The 22,298-nt window shown below is 45.0% G+C and overlaps 2 protein-coding genes across 2 annotated transcripts in view; both read right to left on the reverse strand.

Annotated features, from left to right (window-relative positions):
* The window catches only part of aacs (acetoacetyl-CoA synthetase), a 38,709-nt gene extending 30,189 nt beyond the window's left edge, over positions 1–8,520 (reverse strand). The window contains exons 1-4 of the mRNA XM_063018015.1: positions 8,317–8,520; positions 4,226–4,329; positions 2,257–2,377; positions 35–148 (exon numbers count right to left, since the gene is read on the reverse strand). Coding sequence (XP_062874085.1) covers positions 35–148; positions 2,257–2,377; positions 4,226–4,329; positions 8,317–8,446 — 469 coding nt within the window. The 5' untranslated portion in view covers positions 8,447–8,520. The remainder of the gene's footprint in view (positions 1–34; positions 149–2,256; positions 2,378–4,225; positions 4,330–8,316) is intronic.
* A 9,315-nt stretch (positions 8,521–17,835) lies between these two features.
* bri3bp (bri3 binding protein) lies at positions 17,836–21,694 on the reverse strand. Its single transcript, XM_063018016.1, has 3 exons — positions 21,442–21,694; positions 19,063–19,165; positions 17,836–18,260 (listed from the first exon to the last, which is right to left on the reverse strand). Exons 1-3 carry the CDS (start codon positions 21,625–21,627, stop codon positions 17,836–17,838), a joined length of 714 nt encoding a protein of 237 aa, XP_062874086.1. The 5' UTR covers positions 21,628–21,694.
* Between the last annotated feature and the right edge of the window lie 604 nt (positions 21,695–22,298).

The following is a 22,298-nucleotide window of genomic DNA, read 5'->3' on the forward strand; positions in this document are numbered from 1 at the left end:
CTCTCTGTTCTTACTCACACGGATCAGGACTCACCTACGACTCGGTCTCCGGTTTTAACCCCCATCTTCCTCATGGCAGCAGCGAAGCGAGCCACGTCCCTCCTCAGTTCCCTGAACGTCACCTTCACGATCTCCTCCTTACCCTCGGCTGTGGAGGAACAAGACACAAAAACCAGTGTTAGAAAAAGTTCTGATCCAGATCAGCTGAAGAGTGAGGGCACGCCCGTGCACGCTAAGTTCATTCATTCATTCATTCAGGTAGGAAACACCACAGACGACGGGTCACCAGTCCATCACAGAGCAATTTAGTAGCTCCAGTTACACAGTGAGACACGGGGAGAACATGCAAACTCCACACAGAAAGGACCCGTGCACGCTCCAGCTTGCCGTGAGGCGACAGTGCTACCCACCGAGCCACCAGCACGCACGGTTTGGGTCTGCGGGGAACGTTTTGGTTCTGAACTTCCCCTCCACCCCTGACCGAGGAGAGTCGTGACTAACACACGCCCCCTCCGACACGCGTGCAGTACCGACCGCTTCTTTTCACCCGCACCAGGGCTCATACGGAGATCCGTACCGCGCACGGAGAGTCACGCACAGATCTCCATCATCCCCCGTCTCTGTGCAGCACCATGGATCAGCCAGCAGAGGGCGTCACTGCAGCAACAAACCAACCAACGAGCTCTTCATTTTAAACCCTGTTCGCTTTAGACAGACCAGACTGGAACACACCCCCGTTAGAACCAGGAAGCTGAAGGAGCTGCTGGTAACGTCCTGGTACCAGATACCACAGGAACCCTTCAGATGCCTCGTGGGTAATCAGTGTATACACACACACACACACACACACACACACACACACACACACACGTACAGTACGTTTCTACACACGTTGCAGCTTGTTTGACACCCCTGAGTGTAAATAATCGGGGTGTTCACATACTTTTGGTCATATATCCGATGTGATTGTATTATGGGATGTTTTCTGACAAGCAGCGTGTAATGTTTTCTTATGAGAGCTTTTAGGAAAAACACACACACACACACACAAGGTGACTTCTGTATCGTGACCCTTCTACTAAAGTGTGTGTGTGTGTGTGTGTGTGTGTGTGTGTGTGTGTGTGTGTGTGTGTGTGTATGTTTGCACTGTAAAGATCTGCCAGTGAACCACTCTGGCTAATGCGGAGCTAAATGAAATGCACTCGGTAACGTGATTTGTGGCTCCGAGTGTGAGTGTGTGTGTGTGTGTGGGCGTGCGTGTGTGTATACACTGTATGGCTAAAAGTATTCGGACGCCCGATCGCGCCCTCTGTGTGATCTTTTCAGCCGTGTGTGGGAATTTGTGTCGGTGTTCCGGTTCATCCCAGAGCTGCTGAGTGGGGCTGAGCTCAGGGCTCTGTGCACGACGCTGCAGCTTTTCTTTACGTCTTTATAGAGCTCAAATATGCTGGAACAGAAAAGGACCTTCCCTAAACTGTTGCTGCAAAGCTGGAAGCATATCATTCACCTGTTAGTGACTGTTGTGGCTGAAACACGTGAATTCGATACTCAGAAGGGGCATCCACATACTTTTGACCACGTGTGTGTGTGTGTGTGTGTGTGTGTGTGATATTGATCACTGGTTGTGCGTCACTGCTGCGGAACCCGAACACGAGCGTCATTAATCAACTCGATGCTTTATCTCATCAGACAGTGGTGGACGTGCTGCGTGTTCTCATCTGTGATGCTCGGATCCGAGTACATGGGGGGGCAGAAGTCAGAAGTTTACCCCCCCCCCCCCCCCCCCCCCCCGTTCCGTGGTAGTTAGGGAGGCGGGTATGTCATTATTATTAAATTAAACTAAACGTACAGACAGCTGATTAGATTAGTCGCTCAGAGCTCCTGATTCAGCATCGCTGATTACGACTGACTTCTCTGTGCCCATATAAATATGGACAGTGCACTTGATACACAACCCAAGTTATCACCTTGTCCTGTTAGTCTGGATGATCCGTGCGGTCCGAACCCCCCCCCCGTGAACCCAGAGAGACAAAGCCGCTGGAGCACTGAAGTCACCGTCCACAGTCAAGCGAGCTTTCGACGGTCATGCCAGAAATTTTATTGAGATTCGGAAATGTGACCTTGGCAAAGCGACCACTGTTCCATGCCCTTTGAATGAGTGCAGTCAAACCAGCCCGAGTATACGAGCACAGAGAAGTCGGTCACACTCCAACGAGGAGGCTGCTGAACGACCCCGTACGGAACCATGTGACTCACCTGCAGCGTATAGCGCCACCTTGTCCCGGTCGTGGTGCTTGAGCAGGTTCTCGGCGTAGTTTAACCTGCTGCCTCGGAACCACTCGGGAGCCTCCGATACGCTCTTGGTCACGTCCACCACCTGAAGGACACACGAGAATATTTAATGTGTGTAGTGACGCCCTCTGCTGGCTGACGGATGGCGCCGCACAGAGACGGGGGGATAACGGAGATCGGTGCGCGACTCTCCGTACGGACCCTGGCGCAGGTGAAAAGAAGCGGCCGGTGCAGCACGCGTGTCGGCGGGAGAACGACTGACCGTGTCTGAGGAAGGGAAGGTCAGTGGGGTCCCTCCTCTTCGCCCGTGTAGTAATGCGCCCCCTGCTGGCTGCTCGAGGAACCAACCGTAGCGGTGATTTCATGGCCTGTATATGGCATGATCTTCTGTACCGCGATACATCTCAGGTGAGCGCACGCCTGTGGGGGGGGGGGGGGGGATGATGGGGCATTCTTGATGCTACACCAGCCTCCACTCTGGTGAAAGATTTCAGTGGGAGTTTGGAACAGGACTACAGGGATTTCTCTTTTACAAGATTTGGGTGATGCCATGCCAAGACAGGGCAGGACAGCATCATTCCTCCTCCTCCACCACACTTCACAGGTTGATCAGTGCGGAGGTGAAGCATGATCCCTCCCTGCAGATGAACACTGAGGCTCTTCAGCACGACCAGATCTGCTGCTCTTTTAGCTTTGTTTTAGACACACCCTGTTAGCACTAGGTGTGGCAGAAGGAACGTGGCACAGGTGTAGATGTTTGCTCTGTGCCAACTATCTGATGGGCATACCTCATGCCGTCTATAGAGCTGAACTTTGACCTCCACATCACAGGAAGCCCCACCATGCCGTACCACTCGTCCTGCACGAGTGATTCAGGAGGCTCGGAGAGGACACGGTTACTTTGATCGTCTAGATAAACGCGCCAGTGCTTCATTAATGATCCAGTGTACCACCAAAAGTATGTGGACACATTTACCACATTGAAAGTTACGTGTGCCCTGCTCATGGCCTCTACACTGGCATGTTTTTGGTAGTATCGGGGCTTGAACCAGCAACCTTCTGATCCCCTTTTGCCCTGACCTAACACGGCAACAAGTGTATAAATCGAACATATGCTTCCAACTTGTTTTAACAGTTTAGGGAGGGCCCTTTTAAGATCCAGTGTGAGGTGGGTGAGGAGGAACTCCAGCGCCCTGCATAAAGACCCGACTTTAATCTTTAAGATGAACTGGAATGTCTACTGTGAGCCAGGCATTTTTTTATTCAACATCACTAAGCACAAGTTCTCAAAGGAGTGAAGGCTGTTAGTGCTGCAAATAAAGGCAACTCTAAATTAATATCAATATTAGTATTTTTAGATTATGGTCGGATGTCCACATACTTCTGGTCTTTTTTTTGGTGTCTCCTATAGATATCTGGATCTGAACAGGGCGCAGGACACAGATCAGATCTCAGGTGGTGCAGCAGTTTAATATGACAACCCCACCATCTTCGGTTCGAGCCTCAGCGTTTCAGGTATTACGTCTTACAGTCTGGATAAGACGCAAGCAGGGTTTGGGTCCATGGCGTCACCCCCGACTACCCTAATTCTGCCCCTACCTTCTCATCTTGTGCTTATAATATTTTAGGTTCGGTGAGCCTGTGCCCACTGTAGCTTCCGGTTCTAGTCTGACAGAGGTGAAACCTGATGTGGTGTTCTGTAGGTCGTGATGAAGGTGTGTAAGAGTGTTCCTAATAAAGTGGACGGTAGGTATATGTACATATTACATGCGTTTTTATACTGTATTTATTTTGAAATATTAAAGACATTACAGATTAAAAACAAACAGCTAGTGCATATCATCTCAGCCGACGAGGATCACGAGGACTAAGATGATGAGGATGAGGGTGATGAAGATGGAGACCGAGATTAAATCATTGAAGCACCACGTACCTCCTCGTACATCTTGGAACTGGTGATGTTACAGAACTTCCAAACCTCCGGCCAGAAATCATGAAAACTCTCCACAGACCACCGATACAGCTCGTTATAGTTCCCTACAGAACACAGCAGAACCGGGATTAGTACTGAGAACCCAGAACAGTAGTGTGTGTGTGTGTGTGTGTGTAGTACAGTAGTGTGTGTGTAGTACAGTAGTGTGTGTGTGTGTGTGTGTAGTACAGCACAGTGTGTGTGTGTGTGTGTGTGTGTGTAGTACAGTAGTGTGTGTGTGTGTGTGTGTGTGTAGTACAGCACAGTGTGTGTGTGTGTGTGTGTGTGTGTAGTACAGTACAGTGTGTGTGTGTGTGTGTAGTACAGTACAGTGTGTGTGTGTGTGTGTAGTACAGTAGTGTGTGTAGTACAGCACAGTGTGTGTGTGTGTGTGTGTGTGTGTGTAGTACAGTAGTGTGTGTGTGTGTAGTACAGTAGTGTGTGTGTAGTACAGTAGTGTGTGTGTAGTACAGTAGTGTGTGTGTGTAGTACAGTAGTAGTGTGTGTGTGTGTGTGTAGTACAGTAGTGTGTGTAGTACAGTAGTGTGTGTGTGTGTGTAGTACAGTAGTGTGTGTGTAGTACAGTAGTGTGTGTGTAGTACAGTAGTGTGTGTGTGTAGTACAGTAGTGTGTGTGTGTAGTACAGTAGTAGTGTGTGTGTGTGTGTGTAGTACAGTAGTGTGTGTAGTACAGTAGTGTGTGTAGTACAGTAGTGTGTGTGTGTGTAGTACAGAACAGTGTGTAGTAGTGTGTAGTACAGTAGTGTGTGTGTAGTACAGCACAGTGTGTGTGTGTGTGTAGTACAGCACAGTGTGTGTGTGTGTGTGTGTGTGTAGTACAGTAGTGTGTGTGTAGTACATTAGTGTGTGTGTAGTACAGCACAGTGTGTGTGTGTGTGTGTGTGTGTAGTACAGTAGTGTGTGTGTAGTACATTAGTGTGTGTGTAGTACAGCACAGTGTGTGTGTGTGTGTGTAGTACAGTAGTGTGTGTGTAGTACAGCAGTGTGTGTGTGTGTGTGTGTGTAGTACAGTAGTGTGTGTGTAGTACATTAGTGTGTGTGTAGTACAGCACAGTGTGTGTGTGTGTGTGTGTAGTACAGCAGTGTGTGTGTAGTACAGTAGTGTGTGTGTAGTACAGCAGTGTGTGTGTAGTACAGTAGTGTGTGTAGTACAGCACAGTGTGTGTGTGTGTGTGTGTAGTACAGTAGTGTGTGTGTAGTACAGTAGTGTGTGTAGTACAGCACAGTGTGTGTGTGTGTGTGTAGTACAGCACAGTGTGTAGTACAGTAGTGTGTGTGTAGTACAGTAGTGTGTAGTAGTACAGCACAGTGTGTGTGTGTGTGTGTGTGTAGTACAGCACAGTGTGTAGTACAGTAGTGTGTGTGTAGTACAGTAGTGTGTGAGTAGTGTGTAGTACAGTAGTGTGTGTAGTACAGCACAGTGTGTGTGTGTAGTACAGCACAGTGTGTGTGTGTGTGTGTGTAGTACAGCACAGTGTGTAGTACAGCAGTGTGTAGTAGTGTGTAGTACAGTAGTGTGTGTGTAGTGTGTGTGTAGTACAGTAGTGTGTAGTAGTACAGCACAGTGTGTGTGTGTGTGTGTGTGTGTAGTACAGCACAGTGTGTAGTACAGTAGTGTGTGAGTAGTGTGTGTGTAGTACAGTAGTGTGTAGTAGTACAGCACAGTGTGTGTGTGTGTGTGTGTGTGTAGTACAGCACAGTGTGTAGTACAGTAGTGTGTGTGTAGTACAGTAGTGTGTAGTAGTACAGCACAGTGTGTGTGTGTGTGTGTGTGTGTAGTACAGCACAGTGTGTAGTACAGTAGTGTGTGAGTAGTGTGTGTGTAGTACAGTAGTGTGTAGTAGTACAGCACAGTGTGTGTGTGTGTGTGTGTGTGTAGTACAGCACAGTGTGTAGTACAGTAGTGTGTGAGTAGTGTGTGTGTAGTACAGTAGTGTGTAGTAGTACAGCACAGTGTGTGTGTGTGTGTGTGTGTGTGTAGTACAGCACAGTGTGTAGTACAGTAGTGTGTGTGTAGTACAGTAGTGTGTGAGTAGTACAGTAGTGTGTGAGTAGTGTGTGTGTAGTACAGTAGTGTGTAGTAGTACAGTAGTGTGTAGTAGTACAGCACAGTGTGTGTGTGTGTGTGTGTGTGTAGTACAGCACAGTGTGTAGTACAGTAGTGTGTGTGTAGTACAGTAGTGTGTGTGTAGTACAGCAGTGTGTGTGTGTGTGTGTGTGTAGTACAGTAGTGTGTGTGTAGTACATTAGTGTGTGTGTAGTACAGCACAGTGTGTGTGTGTGTGTGTGTAGTACAGCAGTGTGTGTGTAGTACAGTAGTGTGTGTGTAGTACAGCAGTGTGTGTGTAGTACAGTAGTGTGTGTAGTACAGCACAGTGTGTGTGTGTGTGTGTGTAGTACAGTAGTGTGTGTGTAGTACAGTAGTGTGTGTAGTACAGCACAGTGTGTGTGTGTGTGTGTAGTACAGCACAGTGTGTAGTACAGTAGTGTGTGTGTAGTACAGTAGTGTGTAGTAGTACAGCACAGTGTGTGTGTGTGTGTGTGTGTAGTACAGCACAGTGTGTAGTACAGTAGTGTGTGTGTAGTACAGTAGTGTGTGAGTAGTGTGTAGTACAGTAGTGTGTGTAGTACAGCACAGTGTGTGTGTGTAGTACAGCACAGTGTGTGTGTGTGTGTGTGTAGTACAGCACAGTGTGTAGTACAGCAGTGTGTAGTAGTGTGTAGTACAGTAGTGTGTGTGTAGTGTGTGTGTAGTACAGTAGTGTGTAGTAGTACAGCACAGTGTGTGTGTGTGTGTGTGTGTGTAGTACAGCACAGTGTGTAGTACAGTAGTGTGTGAGTAGTGTGTGTGTAGTACAGTAGTGTGTAGTAGTACAGCACAGTGTGTGTGTGTGTGTGTGTGTGTAGTACAGCACAGTGTGTAGTACAGTAGTGTGTGTGTAGTACAGTAGTGTGTAGTAGTACAGCACAGTGTGTGTGTGTGTGTGTGTGTGTGTGTAGTACAGCACAGTGTGTAGTACAGTAGTGTGTGAGTAGTGTGTGTGTAGTACAGTAGTGTGTAGTAGTACAGCACAGTGTGTGTGTGTGTGTGTGTGTGTAGTACAGCACAGTGTGTAGTACAGTAGTGTGTGAGTAGTGTGTGTGTAGTACAGTAGTGTGTAGTAGTACAGCACAGTGTGTGTGTGTGTGTGTGTGTGTAGTACAGCACAGTGTGTAGTACAGTAGTGTGTGTGTAGTACAGTAGTGTGTGAGTAGTACAGTAGTGTGTGAGTAGTGTGTGTGTAGTACAGTAGTGTGTAGTAGTACAGCACAGTGTGTGTGTGTGTGTGTGTGTGTGTAGTACAGCACAGTGTGTAGTACAGTAGTGTGTGAGTAGTACAGTAGTGTGTGAGTAGTGTGTAGTATAGTACAGTGTGTGTGTGTGTGTGTGTGTCAATACGCAGGTCTGTCATGAATTAAAAGCTGGTGGAGCATCAGTGACACTGTCCACAGTCAAGCAAGCTTCACATGGACATGGGTTCGGATGCTGCCACGCACAGCAAAGCCCCCTGTACTAACACTTTCAGTGTCCGTGTAATGAGTAACACATTCAGTCCAGGGGCTCCTTCCTTGTAAAGCCTACTCCATGTCCACGGTGATGTGAAGCCTGCTTGGCTGTGGACAGTGACACCTGTGTTCCAGCAGATCCAGCAAAAAGTTTCGCTTCTGAAACTATAATTGACTTGTTTTACTGGTTCATCAGGACCATCAGGAGAAATTTCCTCCGATGAATGAGCTGACAGTTTGGGTTTACTTTTCATCCTTGGTGAAGAGACCACTGTTCCATGTACATGTGTGTAGTGCAGAAATCCTAATAGTAATGACATGTTCCATTCAAGTGTAATAAAACTTTATACTAATGTATAATACATATATTTATATAATATTTAAAGGCATTGGTTTTACATGTAGTAGCTATAATGTGTATACACACTCTCTCTCTCTCTCTCTCTCTCTCTCTGCAGTAATGTATACACAGTAAAGGTCTCTCACCCAGGTTAAGCCCATAGTCGCGGTTCACCTGAGCCCTGAACCGGTCCATCTGTGTGTTCTTCTTCGAATCCGGGTACCAGAGTACTTTAGACTCCATTATCTCCTCTCCTTTCCACTCTGTATTAGCCATAGTGCTGCTTTTATTAATGAATCCCTCACACACTATAAATCAATATAAACTCTACTGGAACCCTCGGGACGCTCCTCCACACACTGATCTGACCCGCAGCATCTGTGCTAAGCTGTATAATATCATTCAGACCCCGCCCCCTACCTTCAACCAATCACTGCCTCTCACTACCCCGCCTCACACCAGGGCTGTGTCTTAAATATCACCTACCTCCCTACTCCCTAGTTTTGTTTTGATCTAAATCATCCTACAGCCTTTATTAGAACAGGTAATACATTATTTCTGTAAATTGACAAACATTTTTACATCCAGAAATTCAAAATATGAGACATTTTAATAGAAAACAATCTCCCTAGCTAGTGCACTTTGTATTAAATGAGGTGTAATTTAGGACGTGCATGCGAGTCGCAATGTAAATGTATCCTTCCCGAACAAAATAGTTCCTCATTTCGTTCTTTATTTAAAACGACATTTTATTCATATATTAATAAAACAAATCTAAATACACGAAATTATCATTTAATCTAAATTCTAAACATAATGTATGTTTTGATATACGCTAAAATCATCAGATTCAAACAAGGTGAAGTTTGGGATCCCGCGGATTGATACCATCTAGCAGAATCACATTGAAATCTGATTGGCTCTCACGGCTGGTCTCACGGATCAGCAGAGCAGTTCATATGGCAACAGAACAGACAGACAGATCAACCAATCAGCTGTCAGGGAGCTGCCCTCACGCTGTCGAATGAGAGGAAAGCTAGGCCAATCGGAATTCGTGGACGGAGAGGGTGTGTCCAATCAGAATAATTTATGCAAATGAGCTGTGACTCGCCTACTACACAGAAAAAAGCCTGTCGATCCGGTTACTGTGTCATACGGTCGCTTTGTGTTGGTCAGGGTCGTGGTGGGTCCCGCGCTACACTGGGACCGAAAAGCACACAGTCACACACTTACTGTGGTCATTTAGATCGAACAGGTCACTGTTTACATGTTTTAGTGAGTTTATTAGAGAACTGGAGTACCAGAGGAAACCCATGTAGACAGAAAGAACATGCAAAACTCAGAAAGGATGGAAGACAGGTCCCCTAAACCCACTTTGTGTTGCACTTACTTTACCTGCTGCACCACCATGTCTATGTATTGATTTATACCTAGTTTATAAGTTGGTTTGTTGCAAAAAAAGAACATAAATCAAAATAGAAAACCCATCCATTTATTAGTAACTGTTTATTGTTCATTACTGCAAATTAATTCACTTTTAGTTCATTTTTTTAATTTAGATTTTGTCATGTTTGTTATAAGTATTTATTAATGCTGATAAATGCAGCAACAAAACAAAAGTGATGACGAGCACTGAAGAAGTTGTAGAGACAATGGAAGGTGGAAGACTGGAACCTTGGAATGTGGAATCCTTCTTATATTTAGAAAGTGTTGCATCAAAGACTGCAGAATGTGCTGCTGAAGTGAAATCAAGAGTGGCAATGGGCGTGGTGGTGATGGTCAAATTAATATGGTCAAGGATACGAAAAAAAACAAATCATCTAGCTATGATTGATGAAGTCCTTGGTCAGGCCAGTAGCCGCTTATGGATGCAAAGCCTGGACACTTAAAAGTGGGATCAGAAAACTGCTGAAAATTTCACAGAGGAAGATGATCATCACTGAGCGAGTGTACGAGAAGGTCAGAATGAAAAAGAAGTTCATGTTCCTGTTACTCTGGGCGTCTGATGAGGCCCCACATGAGAACATTAAAGCCGGCTTTACTGTATGACAGGGCTTGTGGAAGGACCCCGAAAACGAGGAAGACCAAGAATAAGTTGGATTGATGACATCACAACATGGATTCGTGTTATCCGGGGCAACACGACAGGGCTGGACGCTCATTAGGCTTCATTGGGCGTGTTTGAAGAAGGGAAGGTTGGGTAAAGTTTCTTCTCAATGCCATTCAAACAGTAGTTTCTGCTGTCTGGTTAAGGAGCAAGTAGAAGTGATGAAGGAACACATGGAGTATAGTGTGACTGTGAGAATCCACTGGTGGACGGTATAAAGAAGTATATGTCTGAGGGGGTAGGTGCTAGTCTGCGACTCTCTACGACCGGTGTGGCTGTGTTTTGGAAATTACTAAACTGAATAAAAAAGAGGGGTATATGGCAAAAATATGAACAATTTCTATTCTATTCTATTCGTTTATATTTAAATAAATTAATTATTATTTAATCTAAATGATCAGAGTAAATAAATCTAAACTGTATTTTTATTTCCAGTTAATTTGTATGTGTGTTAAATTTTATAAATGAATGCAGATGAAAGTGCTTTGAGAAATTGAAATAAATAAAATCAATATAAAAAGAGCTGCAGACGGGAGTTGAGTAATGGACAAACAGATTTCATCAGTCATCAATCAAACCCTGCAGATGATGCCATGCATGATTACACCACCATCACCTCCTCCTGAGCCTTTACAGAGGTGCATAACGTTACCTTCCAAACCAAGAGTCACTTACACTCATTTTATTATAATAATGTCTGAATACTTTATATTTAATAACACAACACAGCGCTGTGAAAAAGTAATCACCCCCTTTCATACTGCTGTTATTATTGTATATTAGTCACACAATTATTTCGGATGATTAAAAACAAAATAGTACACAAAATAATTTAGTAAAAATACAGCAAACGAGTGCAATAAGAAAATAAATCTGTGTGACACATCGTCTCACATCACTACGCCGTCATGGCTTTGTCATGGTTGGCTGCACAGTTGGGTCAACTTTCTCAACGGCCTCTGTCTCGTGTAGCCCCGATAATACAATCCATGCCGTGATGTTGTCCATCAAGATTATTCTTGGTCTTCCTCGTTTTCTGAGTCCTTCGACAAGTCCAGTCATACAGTAACACCGCCTTCGATGTTCTCACGTGGGCGCCTCATCACATGAACGTTGAAGATGCCAGTAGTACACTTCTCAATGCCCACCAGTCTCTGGCAGTAGTAAACACCGTATATCCTTCCATGTACAGACTGACCTTACCAATCAATGTTAAGACTCACACATCCATTTCAGTATTTTTATACCCAATCACTGCCGAGGTTCATTAAGAGTTTGGACACCTCTGGTTTGGAGAGTGACTGTGCTCATGAAAGAGAAGCACAGAGCTTACCAGAGACTAACATTTTAGGACAGGGTCACAATGCAAAGAAATAAGACAGTTACCTCCTGAACAGTGCAATTCATTTCTGTATTCAGGTTTCAAAACATGTTGATTATAACCAGCAGGTGTGTATTACTTTGTTATAACAATACTACTTTGTTGGGAAATGGGACATCCAACATGCTCACGGTCAGATGTCCATGTACTTTTGACAATACATTGTATTATACAATTGATTACCTTATATCAATTAGGTGTCTAGATGTTCTTGGTTGGGTCTCGGTGAGTTTCTACCCAGGTAATGTAGAGCAGCCAATCCACCTTCTGGATGTTTTTGGGTGGAGACCAAGAGAGCCAGGAGGAGAGCTTGTTTGTCCAATGGAGAAAACATGGGCCAGATTTTGGACACGCCTGCCATAGATTGGATAAAAAGTCCTAATGTGGTCATGGTTCCATCTAAAGTTCTTCATCCTTGTGAAGCACTTAAGCTCTGGGACAATCTGCACTATAAAAAACCACCACATTAAGCTGATGGTGAACGGAGATGGTTTCAGATGCACCTTGAAAGAGGACATTGCTGTAATGCATGAGTTTAATTAAGGAGACGACACCGGGGCACCGAGCCAACACTGATTGCCAGCGAGGCGAGGTGGGGTGGGGGTGGTAAACGCCTCTTACGTAATAAATGTCCAGACCTGGTAAATGCTGCTGCTTAGATCTTCCTGTGAAAGTGAAATGAGGAAATATTTCTGCGACTGGCACGCAGCCGATCTCTGATCCAGAAACATCAAACACTGCAAGAGCAAGGACATTTCACAACGTGCCAGCCAGGGTGCCAGGATTTAACCTCGCTTTATCAGAGTTACATCACCTGAACACTGGGTTTGTGCAACCAGTCCGGCCAGTTACGCTGCAGGTAGGCTGAAGATCAGTCGTATAATTATATTTCTTGAAGTTTAAAGCTTTTCTTTGTTACTGCGTATGACATGTAAGTAATATCTCTCTTAGGAAGGAATGATGAGAATGAGGGTCATTGATGTAAAGCACCAGTGTGAGTGGCGGCCAAACAATAACTACTGTAACAAGCATTTGGAAAGTGAGTCAGCAGTGTCCCCACCAAACACCCCGCGTCAGACATGGATCCAGTATTTATACTATTAAACAACCTGATTTTTGGTGGCACAGAGGCGTGGCTGGTAAAGTGGGTGCCGCACAGCTCCAGCATCTTGGAGACTTGGGTGTTTTCTTCACCTCATCACTCTGTTAAGACAGTTCCATCTTCATTTTCCTGTTCCAGTATGACTCGAGGTTCATAAAGACATGGTTTGGTGCAAGCACAGTTATCCCAAATATCATGCAAAGCCTTCATAGATAAGTGGGGGCTGTTCTAGTCCAAAGGAGGGGGACAATTCTGTATTTATACCCATGGGATTATCATGGGATGTCTAACAAGCTCATGGCCGGGTGTCCACATACTTTAGGTCATATAACATAGCTACGTCCCAATAAGAAGCTTGGTGATCCTGTAGGTCTGTAGAAGGTCGACCTGCATTGCCAGGTTCTTCTTGGTGGGCGATGATCTGGACCTCTACTAACAAGCTGATCTACCTGAAGGACGTGGTTGCCCAAGTGGACCCAGTCTGGTCTACCATTATTACCAGCTGTCTTGACTACAACCCTGCTGGCTGTATTTGCTCATTCTACCGTCTGCTGGGTTCCAGTCAGGACTTTCACTGGGCTTCTCCAGAACCTTCATTCCGTTTCCTTTCAGCCATTCAGACGTGAACTCGGTTCTGTATTTTGGATAACTGTTCTCGCTGTGGTTCAGTGAAGTCCTAAAGCCTGACAAACAGCCATGTACTGCAGCTGTTCTGGAATTTGCTTGAATCATGGTGTTCCTGTAGATACCTTAAGGCGAGCGCTTTAATTAGCTACACAGACGTTTATAAACTTAAGTTATCAACAAAATAAAAACAAATTGGACACAATAAAATGCACAAAAAATCTTTATTTGACCTCGGTGTCATAAAGTACATGATCAGAACCGATGATTAAAAAAACAACAATCGAAGCTACAATATTAACAGAACATCTGAACCCTGAATCAAACACGGACCAACTGAAGAACTTCACACACTATAAAAATCACAGAATTAAAATCATAAAAATTATTTAATTTCAACAAGCAACAAAATGATGATATAAAAAAGGTGTAAAATTAAAAAGGCAATTAAAAAAAACGAGCACGTTCACATCTTATCATCATGATTCATAAATATATGGACAGTACAGATAATGAAGGACCGAGTCCAGATCAAATCAGATCAGTTCCTCAGAGCAGATATGTACTGATCGGGGTGGGGGGCTAAATAAATATAAATATTCATGTGTGCATGGGTGTAACAGTGAGTGACTACAGTGACACGACTATTCTATAAAATGTAAAGGATCAGTGATGATTAGAGCTCATGACCTCCTGATCTTCAGTACAGAACAACTGAGGTTCAGATGCCCAGCAGTTCTTGTACTGGTCACCCAGTCTACCAAACTAAACTCATACATCCCTTCACAAGAACGTCAGCCATACAGCAACACCGAAGCTGTGCAGCACCTACACTATCTGCTACACCACCATGGTGCCACCAGCACCGAAGCTCCAGAAGCTCCACAAACCACGAAACAGCGAGAGAGAGAGAGAGAGAGAGAGAGGCGAGTGAGAGAGAGAGAGAGAGAGAGAGAGAGAGAGAGGCGAGTGAGAGAGAGAGAGAGAGAGAGAGGCGAGTGAGAGAGTGAGAGAGAGAGGCGAGTGAGAGAGAGAGAGAGAGAGAGAGAGAGAGTGAGAGAGAGAGGCGAGTGAGAGAGAGAGAGAGAGAGAGAGAGAGAGAGAGAGAGAGAGGCGAGTGAGAGAGTGAGAGAGAGAGGCGAGTGAGAGAGAGAGAGAGAGAGGTGAAACCACCTTCAAAATGCTCCTCAATACAAACAAGCAGGAATTCAACAATATTCATCCTGTCACCAACACCAGACAATACAAACAGAACGTCTCAATCATCTCCACACACATGCACACACACACACACACACACACACACACATGCACACACACACACACACACACGCGCACACACGCACACACGCACACACGCACACACACACAGTTCCACAACAAAATCAGACCTAATAATAAATATCCCTACAAAATCCAGATACTATATAGACGAGGAAACATTCCTGTTCCAGATTCTTCATTCACAGCCTGCGTCCAAATAATTTCTGAGGAACCCAGAAGAATCATGTGGAGGAAACAAACCAGCAGCTCTGAGGAACGTCCTTCATTCAGAATAAATAACACTCAAATCTAAACCATTATAATAACAGTACATGGAACTGTGTGGTGCAGCTGTAACAAAGCGTCATACTGATCTAATGAAGCATCATAAAGAGGTAGTGAAGCATCATAATGTTCCAATGGAGCATCATAAAGGGCTAATGAAGCATCATACTGATCTAATGAAGCATCATAAAGATCTAATAAAGCATCATACTGATCAAATGAATCATCATAAAGATCTAATGAAGCATCATAATGTTCCAATGGAGCATCATAAAGGGCTAATGAAGCATCATACTGATCTAATGAAGCATCATAAAGAGGTAGTGAAGCATCATAATGTTCCAATGGAGCATCATAAAGGGCTAATGAAGCATCATACTGATCTAATGAAGCATCATAAAGATGTAGTGAAGCATCATAATGTTCCAATGGAGCATCTAAAAGGGCTAATGAAGCATCATACTGATCTAATGAAGCATCATACTGATCAAATGAATCATCATAAAGATCTAATGAAGCATCATGCTGATCTAATAAATTATCATAAAGATCTAATGAAGCATCATGCTGATCTAATAAATCATCATAAAGATGTAGTGAAGCATCCTAATGTTCCAATGGAGCATCATAAAGGGCTAATGAAGCATCATACTGATCTAATGAAGCATCATAAAGATCTAATGATGTCATAAAGATCTAATAAAGCATCATACTGATCTAATAAATCATCATAAAGATGTAGTGAAGCATCCTAATGTTCCAATGGAGCATCATAAAGGGCTAATGAAGCATCATACTGATCTAATGAAGTATCATAAAGATCTAATGAAGCATCATGAAGATCTAATAAAGCATTATAAAGATCTAATGAAGCATCATACTGATCTAATAAATCATCATAAAGATGTAGTGAAGCATCCTAATGTTCCAATGGAGCATCATAAAGGGCTAATGAAGCATCATACTGATCTAATGAAGTATCATAAAGATCTAATGAAGCATCATAAAGATCTAATGAAGCATCATAAAGATCTAGTAAAGCATCAAAAAGATCCACTTAAGCATAATGATTTAAAGAAGCATCATGAAGACTTAATGAAGCATCATGAAGATGTAGTGAAGCATCACAAATATCTAGTGAAGCATCATAATGTTCCAATAAAGCATCATGAAGATCTAGTGAAGCATCATGAAGATGTAATGAAAGGTAATGAGGATCTAAAGGAGTCATAAGCATCTAATAACGTGCTAGAGTAAATGTTAAAGCCCAGTGATGGAACCCACATGAATAAACCTGCACATCAATGATAGAGAAGCTGCAAAAACAGGAGCTTTGTTATTAACCCACGGCTGTAAAATGCCTAACGGGTCGGTAGCTGCCGACCTTCAGCTAGTTCAGGACGCTGCAGGCTGTCCGAATACGAATAATCTGATAATACAAATACAATCTGATTCATCCTACACTGCACGATAGTGACACAACCTTTCAAGTGCTGCTGATTTCCTGAAGCTCCATCAACCAGCGAAAAGAAAGAAACACTCCTGCTTTATTTATTACGGCTTTGGACGGAATCTGGACAGAGATGATAACCTAAACATGGGGTTGGGTGTGTGTTAGACGCTTCAGTGCTGCATTAGAGCTCCAGGATGTCAGAAATGTTTATGGATCCTTCATGGGGGGGTTTGAGAATAAAGAATAAAATAAATAACAAACAATTTCTGCATTTACACCCACAGCAGCAGCAGGAACAAACCTGATCCTGGATCAGTGCTGGGAAATGATCAGACCTGAGACTGACCTGAGACTGACCTGAACACACACACACACACATTAATGCAACAATGGATGGTCAGCCTCCAGTCGACCTGATAACCACTACTGATTTACACACATGACTGACAACCTTAAGTGACCCTTGACAGACAGACAGACAGAAGTTCCCTGAGGGATCTAGTGCTGACGAGCTAACACTCCAGGAGAGGAGTTCTGATGACGTGGACCTACTCTACGCACCTCCAGCACAGGTCCGGGATCAGGCTTCCACCCGCAACTAAACACTTCAATATAGAAACGCAAGAAGAAATAAAAACGATGATTTTTATACATAATTATATAAACGAATTCTTATCAGCTGCATCAGGAACACTGAGCCAATCAGCGGAGGAAATGAGAACTCAAACAGGGTTCGGAGGAAACCAGGTACGTTCCACAACCCTCCTGTTCTCCTCAGCATCTCAGGTACTTTCATTTCTGCTGGGACTGCAGGGATCACTGCGCCGTCCCGGTCTCACCTCTTCATTTCTCTATCGGATCTGATACCAAACCTACGTCCCACGTTCACGTCCGTCATATACGCTGCGCTCACATGACGCACTTTCGATCCGACTGACCTTTGAAGGCGCCGCCGATCAGACGAATCGATTACGATCCTGTATTGCTAAAACACTGAAGCGTTTAATTCAGGTTTAAATTAGAACCACGGAATTGTGGGAAGAATTATACAGTATACAAGTGGGTCTGTACTGTATATAGCAACAGCACGTTTCCTGACCCTTGACTGGCTGGTTGTAGTGGCGCAGTGTTAGAGCCGCCGACCTGGCCGGGCATCCACACAGACACAACAGGGCGTGTCTGAAGGAGGGAAGGTCGGACGGCGCGTCTTCCCGCTGCTGTACGATCTGGACCGGTCTGCGATATGGGAGTTGTGCAAGCAGCAGCGGATTCACAATTAGGAGCCGGATATGACTAAATCGGGACATACTTTTGTGTATCGATCATGTGAACGCGTATAACACATCTAAAAGAACGTAACGAGAGCAGACCGAGGAGAACAGAAGGGTTCTATAAGAACAAGCACCGCGCCCCGACCTGGACCCCCCCCCCCCCCCCGTATCTCGGCTCCTCATTGGTCGGCGGCGCGCTCCAGGTTGTCGATCACCCTGCACAGGCGGATGTTGAGGAGGCGCACCTGAGTCTCCAGGCCGTCGATCTTCTCCTCGAGCGACGCCCCCGCCGCGCCCCCCCTCCGCCAGTACGCCGACAGCGGGCCCGTCGCGAAGTACACGATCACGATGGCCAGCAGGGGGAGCACGGCCTTCTCCTGGTCGCCCTCGAACTTCTGCAGCACGTACAGGCACGCCAGCGCGAAGAACAGCACCCGCGCCAGCCAGAAGGACCGCCCCAGCACCACCCGCAGCACCGCCGACACCCCCCCGAGGACCAGGGAGAGGAACCAGTACGCCAGGAACGCGGCGCCCAGCAGAACCACCAGCCGGGACGGAGAGCCGGACACCGAGGCCGGGCTGAAGTAGTGCGACAGGGTGGAGGCTGAAAGAGAGAGAGACGAAGAGAGATGACCGTTAGGATCGACGCACAGGACTCGGACTGTAAGGTTGGAGCCAAAAGTATGTGGACACCTGAGCATGAGCATTATCAATGTGAAGTGCGGCTCATTTGAGAAGAGCGTCGGGAGGTCAGGCACTGGCTTGCAATCGACGTTCCAATTCATCCCAAATGTATTCAGCTGGGTTAAGGTCAGGATTTTGTTCAGGAATTTCACTTTCATGTCTTACCACCACTTTATCCTGGTCAGGGTTGCAGTGGGCCTCCAGAATTACTGGGCTATGACCAGATAGGGTCAGAAATGCAAAAGAATTGTGCTGATGCGCGGAATCCCTGCAGAGCTTCATTTTCTGTTCTGGTTGATTCATTCATTCCGTTCTGAATTTTCCTCCCTCTACCTCCAAATTCAGTCATATCCGGTTCCCAGCAGTGAACCCTCCGCCGCTTACACGACCCCCTATCTGATCGATGAGACTCAGATTGCCTCGTGCGTCCTCCGGCACGTGCGCCCGTATCTGAAGCCGCTTCTTTTCACCAGCCAGTGTTGAGTTTCCACGAAGAGAATCGCGCTAAGCTCCACGTGACTCGCGCAGTCGTCCGGTCCGGTCCGGTCCCGGAGATCCCATAGCACAGCTGTAGTAGGAAAGCGGCCAAATATCTGAACCCTCTCTGTATTTTTGGACGTTTATTAACTGCTGACTGATTTGAACCGATTATGTTTTTGTTCCCGGTGGTTTGAAAGAGAATATTTCAGAAGTAGAAGATCGTGCGTCTGTGTGGTACTCACAGTCGACGCCCACAGCGTCCAGCAGGTCGGTCCAGGAGCGCCAGAGCGTCTCCAGCAGAGCGTCCACGCCATGGACGAACCTCTCGGTGCTCTTAGAGAAGAACTGAACACAAACAAAACAAGAGCTGTTAACCCAGGTACCCATCACATCTAACCGTCCGTCAGACGGTCCAGTAATCAGACCATACACACGCCAGTCCGATACCTGCTGTTAGTACTAGGGCTGTCGCGCTAACCGCAATTTTTAAATACCGCGGTATAGACCAGCCAGCCGCAGGGCGTGCCGAGCAACCGCAACACCGCGATATTCACGTTGCAGGGTCCATCTAGTTTTACTCTTACATTCGGGCGTAATAAATGTTAAATAAATTCATTATGAAAATGAGCTAAGCGTCATTTTCCTGCCACCTGTGTCAGAGTTTGTGTTTTAAAATGTAAACAATGGCAACATGAATTATAGGCAGGTTTATTAATGATTAAATTAAGTTCACACACAATAAATACTTGTAATTTAGACTATATTTAAACAGCCTCGGCGTACTAAACACTTAATGAGGGTTAATATGGCATTGCAGCCTGCAAATATTCTCTTGCTGGGTTGCTGGAATGATTTAAATGTATTTTTTTGTTGAATAAAAATGTATTGAAATGAATAATAACTTAAAATGTAGTTTATATTGTTATGTTAATTATAGCTACTAAATAGATGGTTAATAGTGGCGCATTAATAACCGGGCTAGATTTGCTCTGCTCTGTAAAGTCGCATGCAGGTACAGTACACGTGTATTAGTGCAGCGAGCACCATCGGAGAGACTGTTAGTGCTGTCGGGAACATCGCTACCCCACTCAGATCCTCTCTGGAACCACAGCAGGTGAACATGTTGGTTTTTCTAGCGCGCATGATAACGCAGGTTTAAGCTCTTACAGACTTTATTCTTTATTCTATTTTTTACCATATTTTGATTAGATGTGCATTTAAAATATTTAGTCTAAACACTTTTTTTTTTCGTTTTACAGTGTTTATCTAACCTAGGCTAGAAGCTAAATTTAAACCTTTTATTAATAGAGAAAAGACGCGCATCCCTGCTCTGTTCTGTATTTAACATTAAACACACATTTCATTTGTCCTAAAGCCGCCTCATCTTCATCATTATAAAGCAATAATATATCCAATCATAACCTAACAATGAAGCTTGTTTATATATAGCTCTAAAATCCAGATCCATTAAGTCATTTTTTTATATGCGATAATACCGCGGTGTTGAGCCACGCTAAATATCTTTCACCACGACAGCCCTAGTTAGTACTGGAATCGGTTGGGTATCGGATCCGAGCTGACTGGGTCACCGTGAGGGTTTCGGGATCAGATCAGTGCGGGACCGTTATTAGATCTGGATCACATGCTGTGGGCTTGGGTGGCTGCAGAGACCCGGGTTCCAATCTCACAGGTGCTGTCGGGTGGTCGGGCATCTACACAGACATGACTGGCACCCTGTCTAGGGTATTTTTGCCCTGAACCCAGTGTTAGGGCAGGTGTAGCCTAGAGGTTAAGGTACTGGACTAGTAATCAAAAGGTCGCTGGTTCAAGCCCCACCACTGCCAGGGTGCCACTGTTGGGCCCTTGAGTAAGGCCCTTAACCCTCAATAGCTTAGACTGTATACTGTAACTGTACTGTAAGTTGTTCTGGATAAGTGTCTGCTGAATGCCGAAAATGTAAAATATAAATGTTTCCGGGTGGAACCTGACCCACCACGGCCCTGACCATGATAGTGTGATTGATGAAAATTAAAAAAAGGAAGAGCTTTATGTCTGATTACCGGATGTGATCAGATTTCCTCCAGTAGAGACGCTGAACGTGCTTTTATCCAAAGTGACTGACGATAGTGTCTGAATCTAGTGCAAGCGATTAAAGGTTGAGGGCCTCGCTCGGGGCCCCAACAGTCATGAAGTGGCGATAACAGGGCTTGAACCGGCAACCTTCCGTATACTAGTCCTGTACCTCAACTTCTGAGACACCAAAGCCCTGGTAAACGAATCATATAATCGTGTAATAAACATGAACTTTCATATTTTATATGTTTTACCTTTTGCTGCAATAACAGGGTGCACTCAGGTGCGAGTCATTTTAACTGGAAATCTAGTCTGTATAACGTAATGAGCTTAAAAGGACCGCAGTATTGTTTTAATCTATCATAATCACACCGATATACCGTGTACCGTGGTAATATTTCAGTATCGCGGTATGACCTGAGGCGATATATCGCCCTCCACTACACCCAGGAAGCGCTGCTGTGTTCTGTAATGAATGGCAGCAGTTGCAGAAATATAAATATATAAAAATATAGATAATAGTTTAAAATGAACAGAATGACACAGACCTTATGCACAGCCTTCATGTTCTCCTCTCCAACCACGGAGCTGATGGACTGGTACAGCCCGCTCATCGCTCTCCTCACCCCGCTACTGCCGCTGCTGCTCCCGCCGCTGTACTCCCTCCGGCCCCGGCCTCCCTCCGCCGCCAGGAGCAGCGACAACACCACAACTAACACCTTCACGGAGTTCATCTTTACTTCTGTAACACTGCAATATCAAATAAATATTTCAATATGTAAACAGCGAATCTTATTTATCTCACTCAGCGGTCAGCTAAGCTCGCTGCGCTAACGGAAAGAATCGGGTTGCGTTCCAAACCGAAGATTACCGTACTAAACAGTGTGTCACATTAGCACTCAATATGCGCTACATATACACTCCGAATAAGGGAGGCAGGGTGTGATTTGGGACGCAACCTTGGTCATCCGCGGCCGCCTGTATTTTGACAGATCCCGCCTTCCGTGCGAGGATTGGCTAGTGTCACTGACATTATTGTTTTTTGATTGGCGAGTTCGTATTGACTTTGGTAACTGATTGGGCAGCAAAGAAGTCCATCACATCGCGACAGAGCGTGTCGAGCAGGGCGAAATTCGAGAAACGTCACGGTTAGTGAGTCGAGAGATTAAATGAATCGATTCCAGAGTCGATTCCATTCAATACAGGAATAAGCATTTTCACTTAATGGCTTATTCTGAACAGGGTCGCGGTGGATCTTCCACAATAAACTTAATAAAATGCATAAGGAGCATATATTATTGTACATAATATATCAGCATGGTAGTGGCTATTATCTTATCATTTTGGTGGAATGCAACACACCTTGCAGATGAAGGCTGGTTAATGAGTCTCTATAGTTTAATCG

This window comes from Trichomycterus rosablanca, chromosome 21 (assembly GCF_030014385.1).
Source record: "Trichomycterus rosablanca isolate fTriRos1 chromosome 21, fTriRos1.hap1, whole genome shotgun sequence".
Taxonomy (NCBI): Eukaryota; Metazoa; Chordata; class Actinopteri; order Siluriformes; family Trichomycteridae; genus Trichomycterus; species Trichomycterus rosablanca.